At 39.8% G+C, this 27831-nt stretch overlaps 2 protein-coding genes across 9 annotated transcripts; both read left to right on the top strand.

The window, feature by feature from the left end:
• The first annotated feature begins 3600 nt into the window (after positions 1–3600).
• On the top strand, positions 3601–8279 carry LOC112540306 (oocyte-specific histone RNA stem-loop-binding protein 2-like). Its single transcript, XM_088133968.1, has 5 exons — positions 3601–5512; positions 5595–5699; positions 5938–6073; positions 7761–7862; positions 8130–8279. Exons 1-5 carry the CDS (start codon positions 5349–5351, stop codon positions 8277–8279), a joined length of 657 nt encoding a protein of 218 aa, XP_087990094.1. The 5' UTR covers positions 3601–5348.
• Positions 8280–9968: 1689 nt separating this feature from the next.
• On the top strand, positions 9969–27224 carry FAM53C (family with sequence similarity 53 member C). 8 transcript variants are annotated; one of them, XM_088133965.1, is made up of 7 exons: positions 9969–9987; positions 11951–12101; positions 15833–16064; positions 21056–21222; positions 22205–22262; positions 24461–25188; positions 26862–27223. In XM_088133965.1, exons 4-7 carry the CDS (start codon positions 21193–21195, stop codon positions 27129–27131), a joined length of 1086 nt encoding a protein of 361 aa, XP_087990091.1. In that variant the 5' UTR covers positions 9969–9987; positions 11951–12101; positions 15833–16064; positions 21056–21192; the 3' UTR covers positions 27132–27223. The 8 variants fall into 8 exon arrangements, with proteins under 8 accessions (XP_087990091.1, XP_087990089.1, XP_025020483.1 ...); XM_088133963.1 differs by lacking the exon at positions 9969–9987 and adding an exon at positions 10079–10232; XM_088133966.1 differs by lacking the exon at positions 9969–9987 and adding an exon at positions 10233–10368 and having other exon boundaries at positions 20888–21222.
• Positions 27225–27831: the final 607 nt, after the last annotated feature.

Raw genomic sequence — 27831 nt, forward strand, 5'->3', positions numbered from 1 at the left:
TTATTGTCCGCGATGCATTGGGGAGATAACACCCACTTTCTTGTTCTTCGCGTAACCAATCACTGGGCAAAGTTCTGCTTCTTTTTTTTTCCTGCTATGCGATAGGCCGGAGGTCTGCAAAAAGCCTCGCCCTCCCTACTTACCGGAGGGAGATTTAAAGCCGCGTTTAATGCTGGCCGTGCGGTTTCTAGAGGTGTGTTATGATTTGAGGGCCAATCATGCAGTTTCCGAATTCTTTGCCGGACTCCTCGACTGCTGTAACCGGCCGGTAGTTGCCTTTAGGTTTCGGGTGTTGGGTGGAGTTTTGTTTTAACTTGGCCACCATTGCTGGTATCTGTCCCCGTTCTCCGGTTTTCTTACCTGAGTCGGTAAAGTGGGCGGGATGGAGGCTGCTGAGGCAGGATGCAGTGAGTGGCTTCCTAAATGGAAAGCATTATTACTATACTGTTTCATTAGACTAAGTGTTTGAATTACGCTAGGTGATTGGCTGGGTACACCTACTCAATGGATTGCTCATCTGCTTTTGTTTTGTTTTTTTTCCTCGTATGACTTGAGATCTACTTGGATCAAGGCCTATGTGCCGTTTTGTGAACCGCTCAGTCTGTGAAAAGGCTAGATGGGGTAAACATTTTTGAAGACTGAGTGTAGTTCGGTATTGCAATGTTGTTTCTCATTATCTGTTGTAATCTTTCTGGGCTCTCTGTTGGGGAAGTCACTGGATTTCAGCCAAGAACAACTTTCTGTGGCCACATCTGTGTTTGAAAGGAACAGATAAGTAACAAAAACCGGGAAGAGATGTTGCATTATTCATGTAATAGGAGTCTAAGATGAGGATATTTCTTTCAAGTGTCAAGAAAAGCCAAATCCTTTGGATCTATGTAAAACACAGTTCATGCAGGCAAGCAATTAGGAATGACAACTAATTATTCTGGGTATGAATGGACAATGAATGTTTCTGCTGAATATTATGACTTCAATGTTTGATGTTTCAGAAGTGCTTGAAAGAGAAGTTGGATATTGTACTGAACTCTAAACTACAGCGCAGCTTTTCAAGTCCCTAAGGCCATGCTTCTTCAGATTGGGGAAGATTATACAAATGCTTGCTAAAGTATCTATATACTGGTCATACTGTTGAGCTTACATAGTGTTTACAATGTAAAGTTAATAAAAAAGATTTGCTCAAATATTATTGGCTAGAATAACTGGGTATTAAACATGTTTCTGTTTGATACCTAAAAGATGATGTAGCCAGGTGAGATGTATGTTGGAGACCACGTCCTGGAATAAGCCCATGTCAGATACAGTATAAGAGTAACAAAGTGAATAGTTCCAAGCCATTGAAAATAGTTCAAGTTTTTCCTCAGTTTGATAATACATTTTACCTTTGAGAATACATTTCACCAGAGGAGGAAATGTGTAAGTCATGTTGAGTTCTCTCAGGAAAGGGCAGGACAAAGATAAAACATTCTCCATTCTCCAAAAGTAAATGGTCTCCAGTGGGACTACAATCAGTCAGAGATGAAATGAGGGCAATCTTAATTTTACCTACAGTCAGGTCCAGAAATATTGGGACATTGACACAATTCTAACATCTTTGGCTCTATACACCACCACAATGGATTTGGAATGAAATAAACACAATGTGCCTTAACTGCAGACTGTCAGCTTTAATTTGAGGGTATGTACATCCAACTCAGGTGAACGGTGTAGGAATTACTACAGTTTGCATATGTGCCTCCCACTTGTTAAGGGACTAAAAGTAATGGGACAGAATAATAATCATAAATCAAACTTTCCCTTTTTAATACTTGGTTGCAAGTCCGTTGCATTCAATCACAGCCTGAAGCCTGGAACGCATAGACATCACCAGACGCTGGGTTTCATCACTGGTGATGCTCTGCCAGGCCTCTACTGCAACTGTCTTCAGTTCCTGCTTGTTCTTGGGGCATTTTCCCTTCAGTTTTGTCTTCAGCAAGTGAAATGCATGATCAGTGGGATTCAGGTCAGGTGATTGACTTGGCCATTGCATAACATTCCACTTCTGTCCCTTCAAAAACTCTTTGGTTGCTTTTGCAGTATGCTTTGGGTCATTGTCCATCTGTACTGTGAAGCGCCGTCCAATGAGTTCTGCAGCATTTGGCTGAATGTGAGCAGATAATATTGCCTGAAACACTGCAGAATTCATCCTGCTGCTTTTGTCAGCAGTCACATCAATAAATACAAGAGAACCAGTTCCACTGGCAGCCATACATGCCCACGCCATGACACTATCACCACCATGCTTCACTGATGAGGTGGTATGCTTAGGATCATGAGCAGTTCTTTTCCTTCTCCATACTCTTCTCTTCCCATCACTCTGGTACAAGTTGATCTTGGTCTCATCTGTCCATAGGATGTTGTTCCAGAACTGTGAAGGCTTTTTTAGATGTCGTTTGGCAAACTCTAATCTGGCCTTCCTGTTTTTGAGGTTCACCAATGGTTTACATCTTGTGGTGAACCCTCTGTATTCACTCTGGTGAAGTCTTCTTTTGATTGTTGACTTTGACACACATACACCTACCTCCTGGAGAGTGTCCTTGATCCGGCCAACTATTGTGAAGGGTGTTTTCTTCACCAGGGAAAGGATTCTTCGGTCATCCACCACAGTTGTTTTCCATTGTCTCCCGGGTCTTTTGGTGTTGCTGAGCTCACCGGTGCATTCCTTCTTTTTGAGAATGTTCCAAACAGTTGTTTTGGCCACGCCTAATGGTCTTGCTATCTCTCTGATGGGTTTGTTTTGTTTCTTCAGCCTAATGATGGCTTGCTTCACTGATAGTGACAGCTCTTTGGATCTCATCTTGAGAGTTGACAGCAACAGATTCCAAATGCAAATAGCACACTTGAAATGAACTCTGGGCCTTTTATCTGCACATTGTAATTGGGGTACTGAGGGAATATCACACACCTGGCCATGGAACAGCTGAGAAGCCAATTGTCCCATTACTTTTGGTCCCTTCACAAGTGGGAGGCACATATGCAAACTGTTGTAATTCCTACACAGTTCACCTGAGTTGGATGTACATACCCTCAAATTAAAGCTGACAGTCTGCAGTTAAGGCACATTGTGTTTGTTTCATTCCAAATCCATTGTGGTGGTGTATAGAGCCAAAGATGTTAGAATTGTGTCGATGTCCCAATATTTCTGGACCTGACTGAATATACCTGGGGTCAGGATTGACTCAAAGGACCATACAATAAACAACCAGTGATTCTGTCACTGCCCTGACAATTATTGTTTTAATCTCAGCTGTCTTTAAAAATATAACTTCATCCAAATGTGGTAGTAGAAGTTAATATGGTCCATTATTTTCTATGGAGAAGGAATCTCTATGGAAAGTATATTGCATTAATGCTTAAAGAAATCAGGAGATTCAGTTGGAAGCAGGCTGTTATTTAATTTCCAAGTTTTAAAATATTTGTTATAGAAAGATAACAACAATGCCTTTGAGGAAAAATATGGCAGATGTACTCTGCTTCTATAGTTGGCTTTTTTCTGATAGGTAGATCTTATCCAGGTTTCTCTCTCTGGGAGCTGGCACAAAAACATGAATTTCGCTGCACGGTTTCTGCAGTATTTGGGTATCTAGAGTAAGTGATAAGGACATCTCCTCAGAAGTTCTCTGAGAAGCTTTTAAGATATCTTTTTCCAACTGGTAAGAATCCTTGAGCTATCCCAGCTCTCATGTTCTTTTCCCCAGTACTTCCATATATCTTCAGAGGCTTTTAAATTCAGCAGAGGAATTGTGGAGGGATGGCCTGGATGTTTACAAATGACTTTTCTCCATATAGCTCCCTACCTTAGCAACATGGATGGACAGGACTGGAGCAGGTATGAAGGCAATTGTTATTCCAGAATCTGTAATGAATTTGAGGATAGGGTCTGCTTGCATGATGGACTTTGCCTTCTATGGGTCAATTGGAGGAAGTACAGATTGATTCATAGTAATCTTTCTATATTCTGTGTTTGTGGTGGCAGAAGTGAAGATAATTGCTTTGGATGGATTAGGGAGTGGAAATGGTGTGGAAGTGTCCTATAAGAGGCTTTGCATTTAAACTACTATATAATAGATTCTGGCCTAAGTAGAAGGTGCATGTCAAAATGAATTGTGGATTCAAGTAGATGAGCCTTTATCATTAATAATCTTTTTCATTCTCTATTCAGAGTTGCCATACATTTTTTACAGTGAATAATTGCATAGCGGATCATGGTATTGTAATATTTAGGTATTCCTACACACATTTATGTTGCATGCTTTTATGCCACTTCAACTGTGCATTTTTAAGACTGAGAAGTCTGTGGGTAGAATATTCATTTAAGCCTTTCCCCCCCCCACTGTTCATTCACTACATTGAACATAATGTTTTTCCACTATATTTTGGCCACTGAAGTCAATAGCCCAGTAAAGAGGAACATATAGGTAAACCAAAAATATAGTTCACTGGATTATGCATTATAAACTAGATTTACTGCATTAAATAAAAAGCCTAAGTCCATCTGATTATTTCAAGTGGGTGCCCTATAGACAGAAAAGCATGAGAGAACAAAAGATATAATATATTGGAAATTGTTCTTAAGAGGGCCACCACTTTGTGTAGAACCTGCTTCCTTCTCCTCTCCTTCCCTCAAGCAGTAACGTGGCTGCAGACATCTTTCTTGCATCTATTTAGCTTCCTTTTCCAAGAACTATTTTTTTAAAAAAATATTCTTTTAACGAAAAAGATCTGGAGGCTGATATGCAGCAAAAAAGTCCCTGAATCCAACGTTAGTTGTAAGAATGCCTCCAGACTTGATATGTAGTCATGGAGGGAAAAAAGATAAATAAATGCAGCCCAGTGCTTTATTTGGAAGTGCATCCATCTGTCCCAGAAGAAGATGAAGATAAGCTAGGGAAGGGGCTAAGGAGTAGATGGGGAATAACCTCACCAGTTTGCCCTTTAGTAAATGCATGCTTCATTATTGGCCATGAACCCCATGGCTACCATTTTGTGATGGTTATCAACATGCTGTATGCTCAAAATTCCAACTAATGTCTTAGAACGAAATGAGCCCTGATTTTGAATAGTCTGAAATTAGAAATCATTTAATTCCAACTATTAGCTCTTATTATTGATAGTTTTTTCAGTACAGATCTTTTTCCAGGGAAAAAGATTACACATTGAGAGAGCTCTTACCCCGGGCTTCTTCTCTGTCTCTAATCTGTACAAATTATTTAATTACATTTTTATCAAATAAAAAGATCCTTCTGATTTCTTTTAATCTGTGAATACTTGAAGAATACTAACTTCACAATTGGAAAGGTAAGACACAAATGGATTGTGTCTTAGCTTTAATGTATTTTCCATGTTCAGTGACCAAACCTTTATTTTCTTCAAATAGGCCGTCGTTTCAAGTTTTCTCACCTGGAGTTAAGATGGTGAGCGTGGGGGTAGGTACAGGGTCAGGCTGGGTGAGAAAATCCAGCCCAGGATCCGGGTGAGTTTCATAACAGATATTGCTATAGTTTATTAAGTACTTGATTTGTTTTTGTCTCTAGCATTTTTCCTTCCATTTGTAGAACTTACATAGAGACAGATGAGGCTGTCTTGCGAAGAAGGCAAAAGCAGATAGATTATGGGAAAAATACTATTGGTTACCAGCACTTTGTCCAACAGGTTCCCAAGTAAGCAGTTACTGTTATTTCTCTCCTGTTTTTTATTAAATCTCTACATAGCAGAAGCTTGGGTGGGCTACTACTGTGGTCATCACTAGCAGTTCTTCTCAAAATCCTGGTATTTGGGCTGTTCATTTTACCATCTGGTCTTGAGGTAAAGACACTTGGGGGAGCTTTATCAGGTCTCTCTGTGCTCCTGCTTTGGGAGGCCTTGAGGTGGCTTTCAATTTCTTATGGTTCATTCCAGGTTGGCTCGTCAGTCAGGTATCCATCCCTGTACTCCAAATAAATATAAGAAGTACAGTCGCCGCTCATGGGACATGCAGATCAAGCTTTGGCGAAGGGCACTTCATGGTTGGGATCCACTTGGACATGAGAGGGAAGTATTTATAATAGTAGTAGTAGTAGTAGTAGTAATAATAATAATAATAATAAAAAAACATGTATGTTGCCCAACTCTCAATGATTGTGGGTGACTCATAACAATCCAACAAAGAAATTACAATAAAATCAATTAAAGCTAAAAGATGGCAAGTGCAATGAAGCAAGGGGTCTCACTCTCCCTCACCAAAGGCCTGGGTAAAGAGGCAGGTCTTCATGGCTCTTCTAAACAACAGCTGATTGGGGGCCATCTGGATCTTGGGGGGGAAACCTGATCCAGGGGACAGGCACTATTACAGAGAAGGCATACTTCTGGGTTCCTGAGAGGTGACTTTGTTTAATCGAAGGAATCTGGAGCACACTAACCAGCAGGATTGACTCAGCTGAGCAGATGCTATGGGAGACTGATAGTCCCTCAAATAACCAGCCCTATGCCGTTTAGGCTTTATGTGTAACAACCAGCAACTTGAATCAAACCCAGATACAAACTGGCAACTCGTGCAGCTTGCGAAGCAGAGATGTTACATGAGCATACTGAGGCATGCCACATTCTGGACCAATTGAAGCTTCTGAGTGGTCTTCAAGGGCAGTACCATGTAGAGAGTGTTGCAGTAGTCAAGCCACGAGGTGACTTGGGTATGAGTGAGTCGCTGAAGGGCCCCCAGTCTAGGAAAGGGTGCACCACATGGAGTTGTGCAAAGGCCTTCCTGGCCACAGCTGACACCTGTTCTCCAAGCAGGAGCTGTGAGTCCAGGAAGATCTTCAGATTTCTAGCTTATTCAGGTTGAGAAGAAATTGTAAGAAATAAATTAAGACACACCCAACCATACACTTCCCCAGTCAGACATTTTGCCATCTGGAACTTACTAACAGAATTCATCATTTGGCAGATTTACTTTTAATCTTAGTTCAGTATTGTAAACAGCCCCTTTTATTGTACAACATTTACTCCCAGCAGCCTGGTGACCCACTTATAAAGTAATGCTCCCACACTATTCAGGAATTGCAGGCCTAGTCTCCAGTCTATATGCACTCTCCTTGGTATTCCTTATCACCATGGAGACAGAGTTAATTGTCAACAGAGCTGTCATGCTCTTCAGTGAGAGCAAATGGTTCTGGTGCCCATCAGAGGCTGGGAGTATTTTGCACTATGTTAACATGCAAAATGAAACGGGTCACATATATGTGGAAAGAAGGAAGAAATGCAAATATGCCATACTGTACATTGAAGTGAGCAAAACACCATTTTATATTTTCATTCCAGTAATTTGAATGGGTTGCCTATATTTTGGCTACCATTCTGTGGCAGAAGGTGGAAGCATTTAGATTGTAGTTTTCAACTACTCCTATTCCATTTTTCCAACCAGAACATAATAGGATGGGAGAAAACTGGTTTTTATTATTACATTCTATGATAGGAGTATGGAACATTTTGTGGGTTGAAGACTGCATTCCCTAAAAATATTTTGGAGGATCACATGGCAGTTGGCAGGGCCACAGTCCAAAGTGGCTCCTCTCTGGATTCTCAATGAGCTGTCAGGAAAGGCCTAGACAGCTCTTGCTGGAGGTCTAAAGTGACTGTTAAGACAGACAACTGCAGATTGCTTATTCCTGGTGTAGGCTCTAAAGCTGTTTAATGCATTTGCTGCCTGGCTTAGTGTGAATAATCTGCTGTGTTTTGCAAGGCAGGAGCCGGTGACCAAAATGGATCTTTTGTCTAATCTCCCAAATGACTGGTTTGACGCTCAGTGTATTCAGGAAAATGTTTGTAAAGAAGTCCTAGGACAACAGGTATTGGGATTTTATTTAACTATATTCTATATGGCCTTATTTTGGAATAGTTAAATGACAAGAGGATTTGGCAACGTACAGACAAAATCATAACCTGTATTTGGTGCTAAGCAGAGCTGAGCATTCTATACCTTTATGAGACATGAGATTCTAAGTATGGGCTTATTGTTATGGACAAACATAAAACCTTCCTTTTTCTTAAATGACACATTCAGAGAGGTCACTTACTTAGACTACTTATTTCATGTTATTTTTCTGCTTCCTTAGATTTCTGGATTGTCATCTTCTGGCCATTTTTTTACGTTGTTTCAGGATGCTCCCTCCAACAGGGAACATTTCAAGGAAGATGTTGAAGATTGTCCATTTGGCTCCTGGCTCTTCATTTGTTCTCATGGGATCCCAAAGCAGTTGATCTAAAGGAGAAGAATTAGAACTATTTTCAAGTTTTTTGCCACTGCGGCTCACTTGTATTATCACTCAGTTTGCTACAATATCCATAATTTTGTAACAAGATGATCTTCCATTTCTATATTGGACAGTTTTCTACATACAGTAATCTTCATTCAGATAGAACACAAAGCATTTGCCGTTGCCTCTCCGTTATGCACATTCCTATTATTATAAGTATAAGATGTAAGGCAATTGATGACTGCTATTAAACTAAAGTATTATGGCTTCCTTAGATTGTTGGTTGTGGTAAGGAAATTGAGAACCAAAGCACTGAAGTACAGGTAGCTAAACTGTTCTGAGCCCATATTCTACTGCTAGGTTTGTTATTGGTTAATTCTTATCTGCTTCACACATGCACAGTGGTTGGATAAAATAACACTTTTTTGCATTTGACTCTTAATTGACATCCTTCATTTGCTTGCATGTGAATGTTAAATTTGTAAGGTGAGGCATGGCAAAAAGTGTTAAGCTCATTAGAAGAGTTAACGGGTCCAATTTGCCTCTTTCCTTTTGGGGGAAAATGCTTTGTTCCCTTTCTGTTAAACCTGAGTAAGTGTGCCCTATATAGGAATGTCCAGACAGCTTGTCCTCCAAAGAACAGAAACTCTGTAGCGGAGGGTAACAAGCAATAGAATAATTGGAAGATCTTTGCCTGAACTTATAGCATCGAATTTCGCTTGGTTATTTAAAGTGGCCTTAAGGAGAAAAATAGCATCTGGTTTTACACCATGGCTGGTTCACACATTGTACGAAGCAGAATCTATCCTTATTTGTTGAGTAAACTATAATGAGCTGGTGTATGCAAGCTAAAGCATAATAAGTGAGTTCATGTAAGACTAACCAAAACCACATTATTACAGTAGCAGCGAATACAACCACTTTGTCAATCTTTAGACATGATCACACTGTTAAGCTGCAATTCTAGGACTATGCTCACATGATACATAGAACTAGAAATTAGCTGACCACATTTTAGTTTAGTAGATCTGCTAACTCAGCCCATGTGGTTAGTTGGTGGGTTAGTAGAACACATTGATTGGGTTATGTTAACCATAAGTAAGCATGTGCAAGTACAAGTTATGTATGCTCCTGAGAGTAAATCATATTAGCTTTATTGAGACTTACAAATGTAGGAGTACACTGTAATTATTCATTACACTCCTACAGTCTATCAAACTTTATCACAACCATGCCAACAGTTGCTGATTTATGCTTTACATAAGTAGGCTTAGAGATACTATTTTTTTTCTTAATGGAAAGATCAAAATTCAAACGCCATAGCTTCAGCAGGCTGTTGTGCAGTTTCAGATGAGAGGAATTGGGTAGATGTCAGGTAAAGAAAACAAAGTACTCTTGACATGCTCATGGGTGCTATACTTTAGATACAATTTTTAGCAAAATTTGAATTCGGAAATATTGCACGTTTTATAAACCTGAGCAGTCTCAGAATTTCAACCATGCCCGCAAGAAATCCGAAGAATGAATTGCAACCCCTTCCTCCAAAGGCTGTTCATCCTTGTCCTAAAAAAATCACATTGTACTACGTATCCCGTCATACTTTGCTACGTGGTATGGTCCATAAAGGGGGGGGATTTGTGGGGCCAAGAGTCTGTCTTGTAAAATGTGAAATCTTTTCGTTGCCGGAGGGAGGCTTGTGCTAGCTCGTGACGGATGCGTGAGTCTGTTTCTGAAACTGCCTTCTCGATTGCCCCTGAGAGATTTGACCCTGCCCCCGCTGCTGTGTGGGTGGTTTGGCCCAAGCAGGTCGATCCACTCCCGACGGAAAGGGGAGCGGAGGCTCCTGGCGGGGGGCTGGGAGCCCGGGCCGCCGGGTGGGGGTGGCAGCGGAAAGACGGAGGGCCCGCCGGCAGTGGGTGCTAGTGCTTGAGAGTCCAGGAGGCAGTCTCCCTTCAGTAGATGGTTGGTTCCAGGGGTGTTTAGAATAGGGGGTGGGGGGCGCGTGAGACTATTGGGGCGCACTAGTTCTCTGGCTGAGCCGCCGTGAGGTGTTGGAGCTGCCGCCCCCTCCAGCAGGCGGGGAGGGATCAGGCGTTCGGTACGTGTTGAAGGGGCTGCAGAGCCTGAGTGGGTAATATTGAAATATGGCGGGGGGGGCTCTAGGTGTGAGGGGGTAACCAGCAGGCTAAGGTGGGATGGTCTTTGTGAGAGATGGGGGTTGTGGACATGTCATAAAAGGAAGTCGAGGTGGTTTTGTTTTTATGCGGAGGGAGATGGGGAAGAGAGACAAGGTGGGGATTTCAGGAGAGGAGGTGGATGTTGTCGGTAAGTGTGTGAATCTGTATGGGAATTTGGGGTGGAATGGAGGGCCCTGGTGGAGAAGTGGGGAGGAGGTGATTGGCTCCTTCAGAAGAGGGTGGAACAGGGCCTGCTTTGTTAAGAGACTGCGTCCCCTGTGGATGCATTTCTAAAACTAGGTTGATGGGACCCATTCTTAAAACACAGTTGAATCACACTGCTTGATACAGTCGTGGTGTGGAGTCTTACTATGTGTCTTCTAGCAGAGAGCCCTGAGGTTGCTTAAGGCCTACCTCTGATGTGTGCTTACTAAGTAGGTAATTATGTAATTGAAGGAACTGAATGAAATGAAATTACATAGGACAGGATGAGAAATCAACTGCAAAAGAAAATAGTTAAGGGGTTGGCATGCTCTGGTTTAATGTTAAAGGCATCAGGTAAAATGGCTTCATTTATCTGGAGCCTTAAAGGCCCATGACCTGAAGCTATTAAAATAAGGAGGAGTACAGGAAGATGCAGTGTATAATTGCAGAACAGGAAATGAAAGAAAAGAATAATTTTAGCTAACAATAGTGAAGAATAATCAGGAGGTGTTTTCCATAGAATATAAAATTTAATTCTAATTATTCTTGCAGACTTCTTTTACGTTATTTACTTGAGGCCCATGGAAGATCTTTTATTTGATTCTCACAATAGCTCTACTAGTTAATGTGGAAAGATACTGACTTATTCAAGGCCACCCAGTAGGCTCCCTGACTGAGGAGAGGTCTGAGCTTCTTTCAGATGCAAATTTAGTATATTCTATCAACTGCTAAATTAATCAGGATTAAGATTCTTGATGAAATTGAAAATAGAGCTAATATAAGTTGTCTATATCAGCATCTAAGACATAGTTAGTCCAAAAAAAGTTATGAGGAATCTTTTATATACCCCTATGTATGACAAATGTAATATTGATTTTAATGGTTATTTCTATTGAAATGGAAAAAAAGAAACTGCCCATATGTACAGGAACAGGTTCCATTAATTTAAAATAACTTGCTCCAGAGTAAGCCTGGTTTTGCATAACATGCTAGGCTAAAATATAGCTTGCTAGTTTGTGACTCTGTGTTGCGCAAACCCAGCCAGTACTGTATTATTTATTTATTTTACTTATTGGTTAGTGTGGTGTATGTACCCAGACATCTGGGTTAAGCGTGGGCTTGCATGTTGTGTGAACAAAGCCTGTATATACAATTGCACTTAGATTTGTAATAGTAATTGAATTGTTGTAGATATCTCTCTAAAGCTTAGAGTAAGAAGTTTTTTTTAGATAGCCCTCTTAATTCTTAATGAGTCTAACATTTTTGAATATGCATTTTTTATTGTTTCTACTTATATAGCACCACTAGTATATTCTACCTCCCTGAATTTCAAAAGCAAATATAAACAAGGGGGTAGGTATCGGCCCTAAAAGACCTTAACATTTAAAGCAAACAATGGAGAAGAGAATAAAACCGGGCAGTAAGAAGAGGAGGATGGAAAGACGTGAATGTGAGCAAATCTACTTAAATTAGTACTAGATTGCTAATAAAAGGTTTTTCTCATTTGTACAGTATTTTTTGTCTTTGGAATTCTATCTTTATCCATTATTGAAATATTTAATAATTATTTACTTTAAATGGTAAGACTAGTAAATCTGTGGAGACTTGCCCCTTCCCTCATGACAATAAAAAGTCTTTTTGTGTATCAGTTTTATGGTTAATGTTTGACTTCAGAAAGGGTATTATGGAAGATAAAGATACTAAAAAGAATAATTAAGAAATGTAATATTAAAAATGTAACGGAAGTATGGTTTCAGAAAAGTCATCAGACCTTTCCTGGTTTATTCTAATTTCTTAAGACAGGAGTTAGGCTGCTAATTACTTCAATCTGAAATATAGTTACTTACTTGTGACTAAGTAAGTGATAAGTGAATTAGTTTCTGCTAAGGCTTGGGTTGTTTAGTTTATTGAGTTATAATTGACTGGGTTTGTAAAACTAACCCATAAACTATATTTTGTTTTGGCTTCAAATGCAGTGTAAACCTAGCCATTGTGGTTTGTGAATTATAGTTTGTAACTTAGTATGAATAGCTGATTGTGGCTTAATCAACTCATTATTCTTAAAGAAGCCAGGACAGCATGATTTGTGAACCAGGCTACCAATATATATTGACAAAAAGACTATTTTTCCTCAAAAGTAAGCGTTATTGAAATCAGCAAGAGTTCTGATATGTATTGGATTGTACTACAAAGATTAGATTGGTTGCAATGCAAACCTGTTGCTATGTACTTAGAAACAAGACACATTCAGCCAGTGTTATTTATAGGTAAAATGTACAGAGGATTTGAACCTTGCTATATTCAAAATATTGCATAAATATTAACTTTAATCTCCTAAGAATGAATGTAATAAAGAACTTGTCTTCTGCTACAGTTTAAAAGTTATTTTGCTCACTTTTTAAAAAATCTAGCAAAGTTTGGCTATTCTGATAAAAAAAAATGGTGCAGGTTAATTTTCATTAGCTTGTACAAAACAAGAAATGATAAATGAACAAGGTATTCCAAAAGCAAATAAAGTATCTGGAATGCTGAAGTAAATAATTTAGTAAAGTTCAACATGAGAGATCAGCTATCCAAACTGAGAAAGGAATCTCAAACTGGGATAAAGGTAGAGATAGCAAATAGTTGAGTATAATTTATAATCCAATTTATTGAATGCTGAGCAATGCTGATGAGAAGTGGTCACATGGGCTATGGGACTGTTCCATGTTTTTGCAAACAGTAATTAGTTTCATTTTCTTATCATGAAGCATTGTATGTTTCGCCATAATATATTTAAGAAGGATTGATTGATTGATTGATTGGATTTATATGGCTACCCATATAAAGTGACTCTGGGAAGCTAACTATATTTGTAGGAAATATGGTGGTGGAGGAGGTCTGAGACCTTAAGAGTGGGATGTTAAGAGCAGGGGCAGATTACCACTGTGATGGCAGAGGAAGGTATGATAGGCCTTTTGCTGGATGTTCCAGGAGGAGAGGGGATTGACATTTTGATGCCAATCCCCTCTTCTAGTTCAATTACCTCTTCCCTGGGTATGGGAGGCCAGATTGCTTAGCAACTTGGCCTAAGGCTGCTGTTGATGAATGCCAGAAGCCTATGTAATAAAACCACAATGTTCCACAATCTAGAGGTAGATGAATGTTCAGATCTGGCATGCATAACAATTCTGATTGGGCAAAGATGGGGATGTAGTTCTGTCCAAGACTTGCTCTCGCTTTGGATGCTTCTGCAACTGTGACTCCAAGGCTCGGGAATGATGGTGCTAATGATCTTACAAGAGATCTTGATGGTGGCCAGGTACCCTGCCCCAAAAGTGACTCTCTTTGAAGTTGAGTTGTAGGGACAAATTAGGTATACTGCTGGCATGCTGTCCTCCCTGCTACCCAGCATTGATCTTTCTCCTAAACACAGGAGTAGTGTGAAATTCTCCCCCACTGCAGGTGGCTGGTGGACTTCAATCTCTATGGCCAGGACATATGATCTGGATGGGATCAGCAATTCATGGCTTCTGTGGCAATGACAGGCTTGTCCCAGGCATTTTTTGGCCTGACTGATATGGAAGAGCGCATGCTAGGCTTAGTCTTTGCCTCAGGATAGATGGGAGTACAAACTGAAGATGGAAGATATCGTGATGAGTCCTTTACCTTGATCAGATTCCTGTGGTTGGACGCTGAGAGAGACTATCCTTGAAGGAGGAAATCTGAGACTTTGGGTTCTCCTGAGCTCATGGCTCTTGGTTGATCAGCAAGTAGAAATTGTGCCTTTTGGTCACCTACAATTGGTATTCCAGTTGCAGCTTTTTTTGGAGCACAAAGGCTGGTGATAGTAACTCATGCCTTTATCACCTCAAGACTAGCCTATTGCTTTTGAAAACTACTTGGAAGCTGCTTAGTTGCTGAAAGATCAGAACTGTTTTAGCATGAAATACCTATTTTGCGGGCATTGTGTTGATTGCTAGTAGGTTTCTGGGTACAATTCAACATTTTGGCATGAAACTATAAAGACCTGTAGAATTTGGCCCCCATACCTTCAGGAATGTCTCCTCCAAACAACTGCCTGTACAGTATGTTTAAGCTGAGAGAGGATGGTTTAGATCCTTTCTTCGTGAGAAGTGAGGGGGTGGGAGCTTGGAGACAGGTCTTCTTGTTGTCTGCCCCATTATAAGAGAATTAGCTTGTCCTCAGAAGCCCTGACCACCCCCACAATATCTATTTTGAGGAAGATGGTGAAGACAATTTTATTTCACTGAGCATTTGGGGAGTTAGCCAAAGATCATTTGACTGCCTTATTGTTGATGGTTGGTTTTTACTGTTTTTATTTTTAATTTCCATTCAGTTTTCATTGCTTTTAACCTGAACTCTTAGGAATATTTTGAAATTTATGGGGTTAGCAGTTGTTTTAGTTATTTTTATTAATTGTATCTGGTTGATTAGGGTGAGATATAAATTCTGGACTGAAAAAAGATAATCTAGCTGCTTAGATTTGTACCACAAAAATGAGACATAACATGACTGGAACTTGGAGGACAGTCTGTTGAAACATTAAAGAAATTAAGAATGAAAATTGTAGGTCAAGTAGGTGATTTCAGGCAGGCAGACCATTCAGATTCCCAGATAGCAAGACACTCACTGGTGACTGTGCCAATCACTTCTATTTACAGCATTTGAATATTAAATTTAGTGGGACCACATCATATGTGTAAGTGAGGCTTGGCTTGTGGTGGGCTTTTAAACTGTTTTTGAAACTATTTAAACCTTTTCCTCTGAATGGTAAATTATGATACTGCCAGTTTTCAGGAATTACAGTCAGAAAAGATTTTGTGGTCTGCAAAAAGGTATCTAAGTAGCCTCATTCAGCACTAAAGCTACAGGATGCTGAGTCCTGGTTAAGAGGGTAAAATGGCAAGAGAATCATGGATGCTTCTGGTTGATTGTGGCAGTTTATGCCCTGATACTTCTTTGGGACAGAACACACACACACACACACACCTTGAAAATGTTAGTAGAAAGGAAGAAAACATACTTTTTTGCAGTCTGATTTGTTTGTCAGACTTTGCCTTCTCCCTGCGTATTGCATATATGGATTATACAAGGAAGGAAACAGTGTGCACATTCAGGTTTTAAGGAGCAGATCAGGCTTGAACAAGTAGGATGCATTAATATGTCTGTCTTCTGCAGGGCTCTGGAGAATGACATGGAATTTGGCTAGATTGTGAATGAGCAGATGTGGTAACTGATGATGATTAAACACGGCTGGACTTGCTGAGGGAGGTAGAAGGCTGGCAAGAACTGGAGTCTCAAGAGTTCTGATGCCAGGCCTTCATAAGAAGCCATGATCACATTGATAACTCTGCAGCTACAAAAGCAGAGCTTGGAGGAATTGAAATGCACATCCTTCAGCATCAGCCTGGTATGATTTATTTTCCTTTGTCTCAGCCTTGAATGTTAGGTTAGTGTTAGATATATATATTTTCCTCTTGTCCATAGTTGTCTTCTAGTTGATGAATGAAAAGATTGGTAATATTGTACTAACACCAGTGTACTACAAACAGATGCCAGGATCCAAGGAATCATGGAATTCATTCTCTGAGTATTTCAGGAAATTTTGAACTGTTTTTATCTTGAACAGCTTTCTGCCCATGTTACAGGATAAACTGTTTTTTAAAACTGAGAAGTTCAAAAACAGCATTAAGTTTGCAGTTCAAATAGACATTGCTTTTTATTCACCAGGCTAGTGCAAGTCTATTGTATGAGCCAAAATAGGTTCTGTTGTTTTATGTTAAATAAGGTAGTCCTTGTTTAGCGACTGCCTCGTTTAGTGACAGTTCACAGTTATGACGATGAAAAAGTAACTTTATGACCAGTCCTCGCATTTATGACCTTTGCAGGTCTGTAAAACAAAGGAAAGCTGAAGTAAACACAGTCATGGTTTCACTTACCATTCACTTCGCTTAACGACCAAGTTGCTGGTCCCAGTTGTAGTCACTAAATGAGGACTACCTGTAAGAACCGATGGTATGCAAGGTTCTGTAGAAAGAGAATAGGGTTTATTAGGCAGCTTACATCTTCTGTGGAAGCTCTACTTTAATATTGTTTCTCATATATTCAGTGCTTTAGTCTGCACCTTGGAAAAGCTAAAATAACTTCAGAAACTGCCAGTATCTTTGCAGTAGATCTGTGATTTTTTTTAGTGAGATCATTATTTAGCGAGAGCAGGTATCAGTCTCTGTGAAATTATTCACGCTTACTTTACCCAACATCTCATCTCAATAGTCAGGAGATACAGAATATTTTTTAAAAGAAGTATGTGAAAAGATGGGTGAGTACCTGTAACCTATATGCCTAAGTATTTTTTTTTTTAAATGCACATGAAGCTGAGTGGGCAACAGGTGGCTCAAGGAAAGAGCAATCAGTAATAATCTGTCATTAAACAATAGGGTATTTTCTTTGCTGAAAGAGTAAAACCAAGTAGACCTGAAGCAGGCTTTGGTTTCCTAGTCACTTTGCCCAGGCTAGCTTCTTTTGAGGTTGTGGAAGAGACTTTCTTTTAGAATTGAGAAATTAATAGAAACATCATTAGGTCCTTCCCTGCCCCCCCCCCCGGTATATATTTGTATAATTATTAAACTACTAGTGTCAGTTGGGATTAAATTTCATAGTAGTGGGAAATAGATTCTCTTCCTCCAGAAAAAACATCATTGGTACCCTGTCTAAAAACAGAAATGGTATTTTATATAATAGATGTGATTAATGTATGGAATTTAATGCTACATGATAATATCTACTACAGTAAATTGTAGGCTATAGGTAGCTTGTAGTCACAACAGATAGAAGAATCTATATATTCAAGGGAACAATTTTGCTAATGACATTTCTTTGCCTTCTGGCTGACCACTGCTAAAATAAGTTCTGAACCAAATGCCTCACTGCTTTGATTTAGCATAACAATTATATTGCAGCTATGGGGAAAGCAGATTGAATTTAATAAAAGAATAGTAAGGGTAACAGAAATTCTGTGAACTGAGAACAGAGTTTTTGAAATTATGGAATTTGCAGAAGGAAAATTTCAAATAAGTATAAATTCGTTTACTTGGATCACATAATAAGCCTATCATATTAGGAGTTTCGTTTGTAGCAGCAGCTTGTATTATCATATTCTGTTCTCCCAAAATTAAGATGACATGATAGAATAAATTAGAAAAATTAGAAAAACTTGTGTTTATTTCAGGCATTTCTCACCTCCTGGTTTTGCTTGCTGTTACCACTGTTGCCATCACCTTCTGACGGTGCTACTTGCCTGTTCCTTATTGTCTAATGTTCTCTTTCTTGAGAGAATGAGTATAAAGTGTGTTGCTTCTATAGAATGACAGTTAAGCAAAATCTTTGCTATAGTAACTGCACATGTACATTGATAAGAATTGGTGCTGGAACCCTTCCCTGCTAAATGTCATAGGCTGCTAAATGCAGCCTTTATGGCAGAATTGTAGAAATTCAGTATATGTGAACCTGGAAATTTATATGGTCACCCATCTTAAGCAAATAACTCTGGGCTCCAGTAGTAATGTATGGCTGTGAGAGCTGGACCATAAAAAAGGCCGAGCGCCGAAGAATTGATGCCTTTGAACTGTGGTGCTGGAGAAGACTCTTGAGAGTCCCCTGGACTGCTAGGAGGTCAAACCAGTCAATCTTAAAGGAAATCAACCCTGATTGCTCATTGGAAGGATCGATAATGAAGCTCAAGCTCAGATATTTTGGCCACCTAATGCGAAGAGAGATCTCTTTGGAGAAGACCCTGATGCTGGGAAAGATTGAAGGCAAAAGGAGAAGAGGACGGCAGAGGATGAGATGGTTAGATAGCATCACTGAAGCAATGAGCATGAAACTGAGCAAACTCAGGGAGGCAGTGAAGGACAGGAAGGCCTGGCGCAATATGGTTCATGGGGTCACGAAGAGTCGGACACGACTTAACGACTAAACAACAACAACACCTCACAGTACAAAACAGCATAAATACAAATGCAACAAACATAAGTATAAAATGCAGAATATGAAAGCCAAGGCCCCTCACACTTAATCCTCAGTCTCAAATTCACTAGTATCAGGCTCCATTAACAACTTGGCCCTAATGCCTGTGAGAAAAGCCAGTTTTGTTACAGCCTTCCTGAAGGCCAGTGGGTTCAGGGCCATCCTGATTTCCAGGGGGAGGCTGTTCCATAGAGCACGCATTGCAACAGAAAAGAAATGTCTCTTGGGTCCACATGATGGCACTGTTTCACTAAGGGAACCCAGAGCATTCTCCCTGCCAGATCTGGTGAGATGGGCAGAAACAACTGGAACAGGCATGGGATCTGGCCTTGTGCCATTTAGGGCGTTAAGGTGTTAACCAGCACTTTGAATTGCACCTGGAAGCATAGTAGAGGTGTTACATGGGCAAACTTCAGTATACCCAATACTGCATGTGCTAGTGCATTATGGATTAGTTGACGCTTCTGAATGCTTTTCAAAGGTAGTCTCATGTATAACGTGTTGCAGTAATACAGATGATGCTAAAGCATGAGTAGCTGTGAGTAGAGCCTCCTGATCTAGGAACAGTGCAACTGGTGCATAAAATGAATCTCTGCAAAGGCCATCCTAGCTACAATGCCACCTGCTTCTCAAGCAGGAGTTGTGAATCCAGGAGAACCCCCTGATTGCACACCAGCTCTGTCTGGTGGAGTGTTACCCCATCCAAAGTTATTGATGGAACATCTCCAGAACTAGGGGGCCCAAAAACCCAGAGACACTCAGTCTTGCTAGGATTGAGTCACAAATCTGTTCACCCCATCCAGACCCTGACAGCCTCCAGGTATTGGGTAAGCACCTCTACTGTGTCACATCTCCAGGATAGAGATGTACAACTGGGCATCATCAGCATACTGATGATACCTTTCCCATGCTGACGGATGACCTTGCCCAGCAGCTTCATGTAGATGCTAGATAGGAGTGGAGAGACAGTCAAGCCCTGAGGCACTCCACATGGCAGGGGCCTAGAGCTGGACCTCTCCCCTCCTGTTAACACCCAACTGGAACCAACCTAGGAGGGAGGAGGAAAGATACTACAAAATTGTGCCTTTCACTCCCGACACCTTAAGCAGGTCCAGGAGAATATCATGATCAATGGTATCAATTGCCACTGAGAGCAGCTATATTATTTGCAATAGAGGCAGTTTGTTATTTTTTATAAAGCATTTTTACCTCGCTTATCAGCAAAAGAAGCTCCCAGAGAAACATGCACAAATAAAAAAAGAATTACCTTGCTCATAGGTTTATAATCTAAATAGTGTGACACAAAGAAAAAGATGAGGAGGATTAGTTTTCATCCTGAGTGCTCATTTAAGGACTGTTGCTGCTTGCTTGCAGGTGAGTGACAAATTACATAGTTGATTCTTTTAATTTACAGCTTTGTTCTAATAATACAACTTTTGGGGGAGGTGAATTTGGAAAATTAGGGGAAGCAATTTTTGATACGTAGAAATACGAGAGGCAATAATTTGAAAATGGAGGAACATAGATTTTAATATAAGGAGAATTTGGGTTTGAATCTACGTAAAAGCTAGTGCTTGTGTGTATTTTTTGTAGGATGTTTTCAGGAACCTGTGCAACATGGTCTAAAAACTGGTGTAGCATTGTTTGTAAATACATCTTGCATATATTTTCTTTTTTAACCATCTTGGTCCTGGCAAAACAACCTTTAAGGAATGCACAAGGTCTGAAATTATTGCCATGAATTGATTAAAGGTACAGTCAAATTAGCATAATTGCTACAGCTCTGCATAGGTGAAGGCCCCTTTTCCATTTGAATAAGTTAAGAGGGGTAACCAGTTCTCTAACAAATGAGATGGAAAGAGAATGAATGTGTGTACTTGTGCGGAGGAAGACTCAAGATGTTGTGCTTGCTTGCTTTATAAATATTATTCTAGCTTAGTGTAGTAGAAATAGGCAAACTGTAATCAATGCCTTCACTGTCCTGATTGCTTCCAAATCATAGATTCTTTTCCTTGTTGTATTGTCATGTCCTTGTTTGAGTATTTTGGAGCACTCTTTAAAAGGAAAATTACCTGCATTTTTCCAATTTTCCCAATTTCAAGCTTCTGTGCATGTCTTCTATCTTTCTTGTTTTCCAATCATCCCAATTCTTTATTTAATATTAAGCATTTCTAGGTCTGTACTTTTTCCATATTTTTTTCTTAATAGGGGCAGAATCAGCTGTACAAAGAAATTCTCTCTACAAACTATCCCTGTAACCTAAGGAGAGGTGACCTGACTTGGAAAACCAAGGACAATGTGCTCCTGTGTCAAAATTTAAATTAAAAGGGAGTGATTCAGTGGAATATGAAGCATGTACTTCCTGATTCTTTTTAGGTCTGGAGTCCATGGTGAACGTGACTGGAAATTAATAAATTATAGCAGCACAAAGTCACTGCAGGTGCAGCCAGGAACAGAACTCATCTTTTCCATACAGAAGTTTGAACACTGAGGTGTAGACTTCCAAGAATGGGATGTGGCCTAATGAAGCTTTTGCAGGGAAGGTACAATCAAGAGCATGATGTTCTTTGAGCAGATGAAGTTATGCAGCAGAGAACTGGTGATTTGGAATAGAAAGTGCTTCAATTTGACTTTATGATTTTTTAACCCCTGGATAATGCATGGCTACATGTCACTTTGTTAGCATTTGAAAGCAAAACATCACAGGATGGGGAGTGATAAAGGTGCCATAAATGCCACCTTTATCACACCCCATGGAAAGTGCTACCTTTCCAATAATTTTCTGTGGCCATGAATTTCAATAAGGCATATTTTGTCATTGTCAAACAATGATTTTTGAAAAGATTAGAATTTAGATAATCTGTGGGGAGTCATATTTCAGAAAAAAATACCTGCTAATTTTCTGAATAATGAGTGAGCTTTTATACAGATAAATAATAACAATATATTGTAATTGATTCAGGGAGTTTTTGGTTACTAAAAAAATTGAAAAAGTACAAAAAAGAAAAATGGGACCCAAGTAAACAAAAAGATTAATTTCATGGTCAAAATATAAGTTTATTTTTTTCTTGGGCATTTTCATATTTTCCTGGGGGTGGGGTTAGGGAAGTATCTTTAAACTTCTAATATGGGCAAAGCATAAATGGGAAATTTTAAAAATGTGTCAAACATCATAGTTAATAGCTTATGGATGAGTAGAAGACAGCATGGTACAAAAGGCTGGTAGTCAAGCTTGAGTAAATCATAGTTTTTGTTTGATTATTTTGTCCCTCCCAATTCTCTCAGCATTCAGTTTAAATGAAATTTTAGAAACATTTCCTTTGAGCAAAGCTTAATGTTGTCTGCTGAGAGGGATGGGAGTGTTATAGGAACTGGGAAGTGAGCATCATATTTGAATGTTGTTAAAATTTCATAACTGACATTGGGATGTTATGAGAGGCCTAATGGTGGGAATTAGAGCTAGACATGTTAATGAGATGCTGATCCTTGCTGTGATGTGGTGACTCCTTGTGTTTCCCTCCCTAGCCTTTGCCTGATCATGCTGATGTGGCCAGCTGTGGCAGCCCCTTCCAGATAGCGCCTGGTAAGAGCATCTGGCTGGACTTCCACCTTTTGTGCCTACATCCATTTGTCTCTTGTCTGTTCTCTTTATCTTCTTATGTTCTCTACATGAAGCACACATTAACAAGATAAACTTGCTTTCTAGGTCTCTTTGTATAAGCTATAAATTTGAGATACTATAACTCTTCTTAAATGAAAATGTTGTTAAAATACAGGGTTATGCTTTGAAGTAATTTTTAATCAGTGTTTGTTAGAGTAAAAGCAGGGGGAGTGTCCAAATAATAACAGGAATCGCTATTTTCAGGCAGCCTGTAGAGGAGGGAAAAGTTTTAAAAGTTTAATAGCTTTTAAAATGTATGTTTCTTATTTCTGTATGTTTATACTGGCAACTCTATTTTCATGTTGTAGTATCCATATTGGGTACTTCCTGTAGTAAATTTACAGATTTGAATAAATAGTTCCAATGATATTCTTACATAAACATTTTAGAATGTATAATATACAAAACAGTTAACTCTTCATAAAAACTGGCTGTAGCAAAAAAATTACAAAAGTAAAAATCTAATGTGATAAATAATTTTAAAGAGACTTTAATAGTTCAATATTATTGACAAAAGTGCTTCTGGTGCCTGCTACTTACACTTTACATTGGTCCTCTTAATTATATGTGCAAATCTAACACAAATATTTTTAGTTGTGGGGTGAAGTTTTTTGGATCAAATAATCTATATTGTTTTTTTACCATTTTGAGAAAGCCAGGTTGCGTCTATGCCATACATATAAAGCACTGGCAACTCTGAAGTTCTTTCTATGTGTTTACTTCAGAACTGCATGTATTTTTAACTTGGTACTTCACTCATTTGATGATTTTCATGAGTAATTCTGGCTGTTTTTGCAGTTATACAGGGTGTTGGGCAAAGGAATCTTAACAGAATTAAAATAGTATGTTTCTTGCCTTTCTCTTCTAAAGACATGATTATGAAGGAAGTAGGTGTATTATAATAGTGTACAATGTCCAGTAATCACATTATACATGTTTCTCCATATAGATGGAAGAAAACAATGGAAAGCAGCCCTATATCCTCAGGGATGCTAAACATTTGAAAACAGGATTTTTTTAAATAAACCAAGTATTAATTTTCATTTGAATCTCTAATTTGTGCTGTCAGTTGTTCAATCAGATGTTCCCATTATTTAGTTTCTCTAGTAGAAATAAAAGTGATAGTGTCTATTTTTTCTCCTTTAAGTACACCTAACAATAAATGGAATGCAACGATTAAATAAGATATGATTGTCTTCAAGAAGCATTATTCTTTCTTTGATTCATAAATACCTCCTTTCTAGCATGGTAAGAAATAATCACATTTTTAATTCAGAGACCTCTTATTTATCTCCCATTAAATAGCAGTTATCATAATTAGAGGACTAGAGAGAACAAATTGTGAATGAATGGCTGGAGAACATTCCCCCAACTCTTATCATTGTGTTGTATTCATTAGTCAAGAAAGTAATGATACAGAAGAAAGAAGAACAAATTATAAATCTTAATGGAGGTGGAGGGGAGTTATTAAATTTAGACAACTTATAAGCTAATATACTAGGCAGATCTGTTCTTTATTCTACAGTTGCAGTTATAGAATATATTGAAAACATTTTGAAGGAGTAGGGTGAAAGGTATCCCAACTTGGTGTGAGGAATTGTGATGGAATGGTTTGATGAAGGCCGCGCTTGGGGAGATAAGCATTTCCTTGGCCCCCAGCAGGAGCGTGGGAAGGTAAAGAAGATGAGACTGGCACCACCCTAAGGAATTCACGGTGTTTGGGCTGGCTGGCTTGGGAAGTGTAGATTCAGTCTGGAGAGACTGATGTCAGGTTCAGCCCAAAGAACTCCACGAGACAGTACAGATACAGTTCTGTTGCATTTATTAGCTTCAGCCACTCAGAATATCTCCAGACTGAATCTACACTTCCCAAGCCAGCCAGCCAAAACACCGTGAATTCCTTAGGGTGGTGCCAGTCTCATACGCTTTACCTTCCCACGCTCCTGTTGGGGGCTAAGGAAATGCTTATCTCCCCAAGCGCGGTCTTCGTCAAACCATTCCATCACAGGAATCCACTATCTTTTTATTAAATCATGTGTCAGAGAATATTTAACTAGGTTGATCTGGGTGACAGTTGAGTCTCTCAACTTAAATTTTCTATCTTGTGTTATTTCTTACAGAGGGAACTTCATGGAGGGACCTAGCTCCCTGTCCAAAGATCCATCTCCAAGACAACACGGTTCTTTACCAACAGTCCAGCCTGAGCCTTCCTTTGCCAACTTGCAGCCCAGAAAACAGCCCTCGGAACAATCTTGCATCCCAAACACTGGCCACCAACTCATTAGTTTCAGAAAAAGTTTCTGTGCCCCCTACCAAAAGACACTGTCGTTCACTGTCAGTGCCCGAAGATCTTTCCCGCTGGCAAGCTGTCTGGAGACCCCTGGGTTCCAAAGTGTGGACACATATCAAACGTCGGGAGAACAGTGGAGGGGACACTTTAGCAGTACAATCCCAGAACCTGGTTCAGGAAGCCAACAGACTTTGCTTCAATCCAGTCCCCAGTGCCTCTTATCAGTGTGTTCAAGATGGTGCTGTTGGTGGCAGGAGCCCACCTTTCTTCAGTCTGGCTCTGTCTCGAGAATCGCCAGCAAGTGTACCATGGGAGACTGGAGAGACTTTGCAGCCTTACCCTCTGCAACGACGTTTCTCTCTGTCTCCTGTCAGATTCTTGCCATCCCCCCAAAGCTCTACCACTTCCACGCCAGAGCTACTTCGACACCAGCATAGCCTCCCTCGCAGCCGCTCACAGCCTTGTGACTTGGACACCAGGAAATGTGGTCTCAAGCGGCGCCATGAAGAGGATGTGAGGTGGCATAGGCCCTCACTTGATTTCTACAAGATGAATCAGGTAAGAAAGGAAGCATCATCTACTTGGCTTCAGAGCTATGTGGATCAAAGCCTCCCTGCAAAATCATTGAAAGGTTGAAGTGAAATGGAGGTCAAAAACTGAAAAACCACTGAAATACAGCTGGATTTGCCTATGTAGCAAAACACATCTTACATTTAACAGTTACATGGTGATATGCAATCTGTTGAGTACAATACACTGTGGAAAAAGTTGGGGATTATCTTGATGACAACAAATTACGTTGCTCCTTGTGTATTTAATACAAATGGCAGACCAGATCCTATATAAAACAGATCCTTCTATATGTTGAAATAACTTGGTAAGTCTTGATGAATTCTAGGATTTATAATGACTTGTATTAGTGGGATGTCGGTTTATTGTTAAAACAGCCAGTGGTTATTTGAAACCTTTCATGAGCAGGGAGAATTAGAACCAAAGTGGCTGAAGAGAGCTCACATTACAAAGGCAGTGTTTTTCATACATAGAACAAAGCATTCCACTATGGCTCCTGTTTTTCTTTTTTTGTATAGGCAAACAAAAAAATACCCAAGATATCATGATCCTTACTAAAATAATTGAAAAATGCTGAAATTAGTGGGACTAGACTACAGGTGGTCCTCACTTAACAATGGTAATTGGGGCTAGAATTTCCATCACTAAGTGATGCGGTTGTAAAGTACAACATTGTGACAGCATCGCTTAGTGGTGATAATCCAGGCAGTCCCTGTTGCTGTTGTTAAGCGAGGACCATGGGTCATTAAGCAAGGACCTCTTCGCGACTTCCTGCCGGCTTCCAACAAGCAAAGTCAATGGGGAAGTTGGCAGGAAGTCACAAGTCCTGGGAAGCTTGCAAGCAAGCCGGTGGACAGATAAGTGACTGCTGCAGGCCGGCCGAGTGCGGAGTGGGTCCTGCAGCCTGGCACAAGCATGGCTAGGTGCAGTGTGGGTGCTCTGGAGGGCAGGAGTGGCTGCTGTAACCTAGTGCGAGTGTGGCCATGTGCAGGGTGGGTGCTGCAGTGTGTGGGATGGTATGTGGGAAAGCGGCAAGAGCAACTACAACCTTCTCTGCCGGCTTCCACGTTGACTTTGCTTGTGGGGAGCTAGCAGGGAAGATCGCAAGTGGCAATCACATGACCGTGAGGGTGCTAGGATGTCTGGAACTTCGAGGACTGGTTGTAAGTACCACTCATTCAGTGCTGTTGTAACTTTGAACAGTCGCTGAACAAGTGGTCATTAACCAAGGATTATCTGTAATGCAATCTATAGCCAGAGGTTGGAGAGACTATAGATAAAATTAGTAAGGATAGCTTGGGAGTAGTAAAGATGGCAATAGAACAGGTTATGTGAATCTAGAATGATTCAGAAAGGATTTATGGGAGCAATACTTGCCATAGACTTGGCAGATTTTATTTGTTAATAAAAGCAGTTTTTGAAAATTCATGTCTGCATCCCAGCAAGATGAATATCTGGAATATCTCCTGTATTTAGTAATAATAATAGTTTCTTATATAACAGTGCAATTATGATGATGATGATATAATTTCTGCAACTGAGCAATAACTACAGCAAGTCACACTAGTGTTCTAATTCACCTAACCATGTATATGCTTATAAGCTGACATTAGAACACAAGATAAATGTGTTGAAATATACATTTCTTTGTTTTTTGACAGAAACCATTTGCAGGGGGAGTCTGTCAGTTAGACAAATCTGAGGAAGGTGGCTATCCATCGTGGCTCTTGGCTTGCAGCCCACAAGCACCCTCAGCTCCTTGCAGTCCTATCAATAATTGTATCCAGGTGCTCAGTGAAAGTGAAGAGGATGATGAAGAAGAAGCAGCAGTACAAGCAGCAAGACAAATAAATTGGAGTTTAGCAAGCAAAAGGACACTCTTCCAGCCAGACTTTAGTGATCTGGATCTAACTTTGATTGAAGAGAACTAGCATTTGGATGTCTCCTGAAAAACTGATTTTGGAGTCAGCAGCAAAGCAAGGCTGCACTCCTGGATGAGGGTGGGGGAGTGGGGTGGGGTAGAGGGGAAAGTGGCGGTAGGATAACGGGGTTTTGTCTGCTTGTTTCTTTTGTATTAAAAGAGAAAATAAAAAGAAGTTGCTAAAGGGAGTTGTATGTCTCTAAGATGGGATGATAAAGCCTGTCAGGCATAAGGGAACAGGAAGAAAACTTTGTCAGCAGTTCTACAAACTTGCTTTCTTTGGCAAGCTTTTTGGCCTATCCTATGCCACAACACTCAGAAACCTTTATTCCAAAGAAAAGAAATGATAAATTCTTTTTTTTCAACTTTATTAATTTTCAATAAAGAATAAAATATAAGGAAACAGAACAAACAAAGAAAAGTTCAGAAAAAGATAAAGTTAAAAGTGCAGGAAAGGAAAATGGACAGAAAGAATACGTGACTTCTGACTTTCTGTTGCAGATATAAATATAAAATACATCTTTTACTCTAAAAATATAACTAATATAAAATACTTCTCTAATCCTAAAATCTAATAATTGTCAAAACACCAAGTCAACATAGCATTTTACAATCCCAAGCAAAAAAACCCAAAACGATTTCCAAACAGAAGCAAGGCTAACCCTCCCTTTTTTAATTTCAATACACTATGTCACCATCTCTGCCACTGC

The sequence above is a fragment of the Python bivittatus genome, unplaced genomic scaffold (assembly GCF_059951505.1).
Source record: "Python bivittatus isolate LINGU-HERP-01145 unplaced genomic scaffold, Pbiv_v1 ctg000080_np1212, whole genome shotgun sequence".
In the NCBI taxonomy this organism is placed as follows: Eukaryota; Metazoa; Chordata; class Lepidosauria; order Squamata; family Pythonidae; genus Python; species Python bivittatus.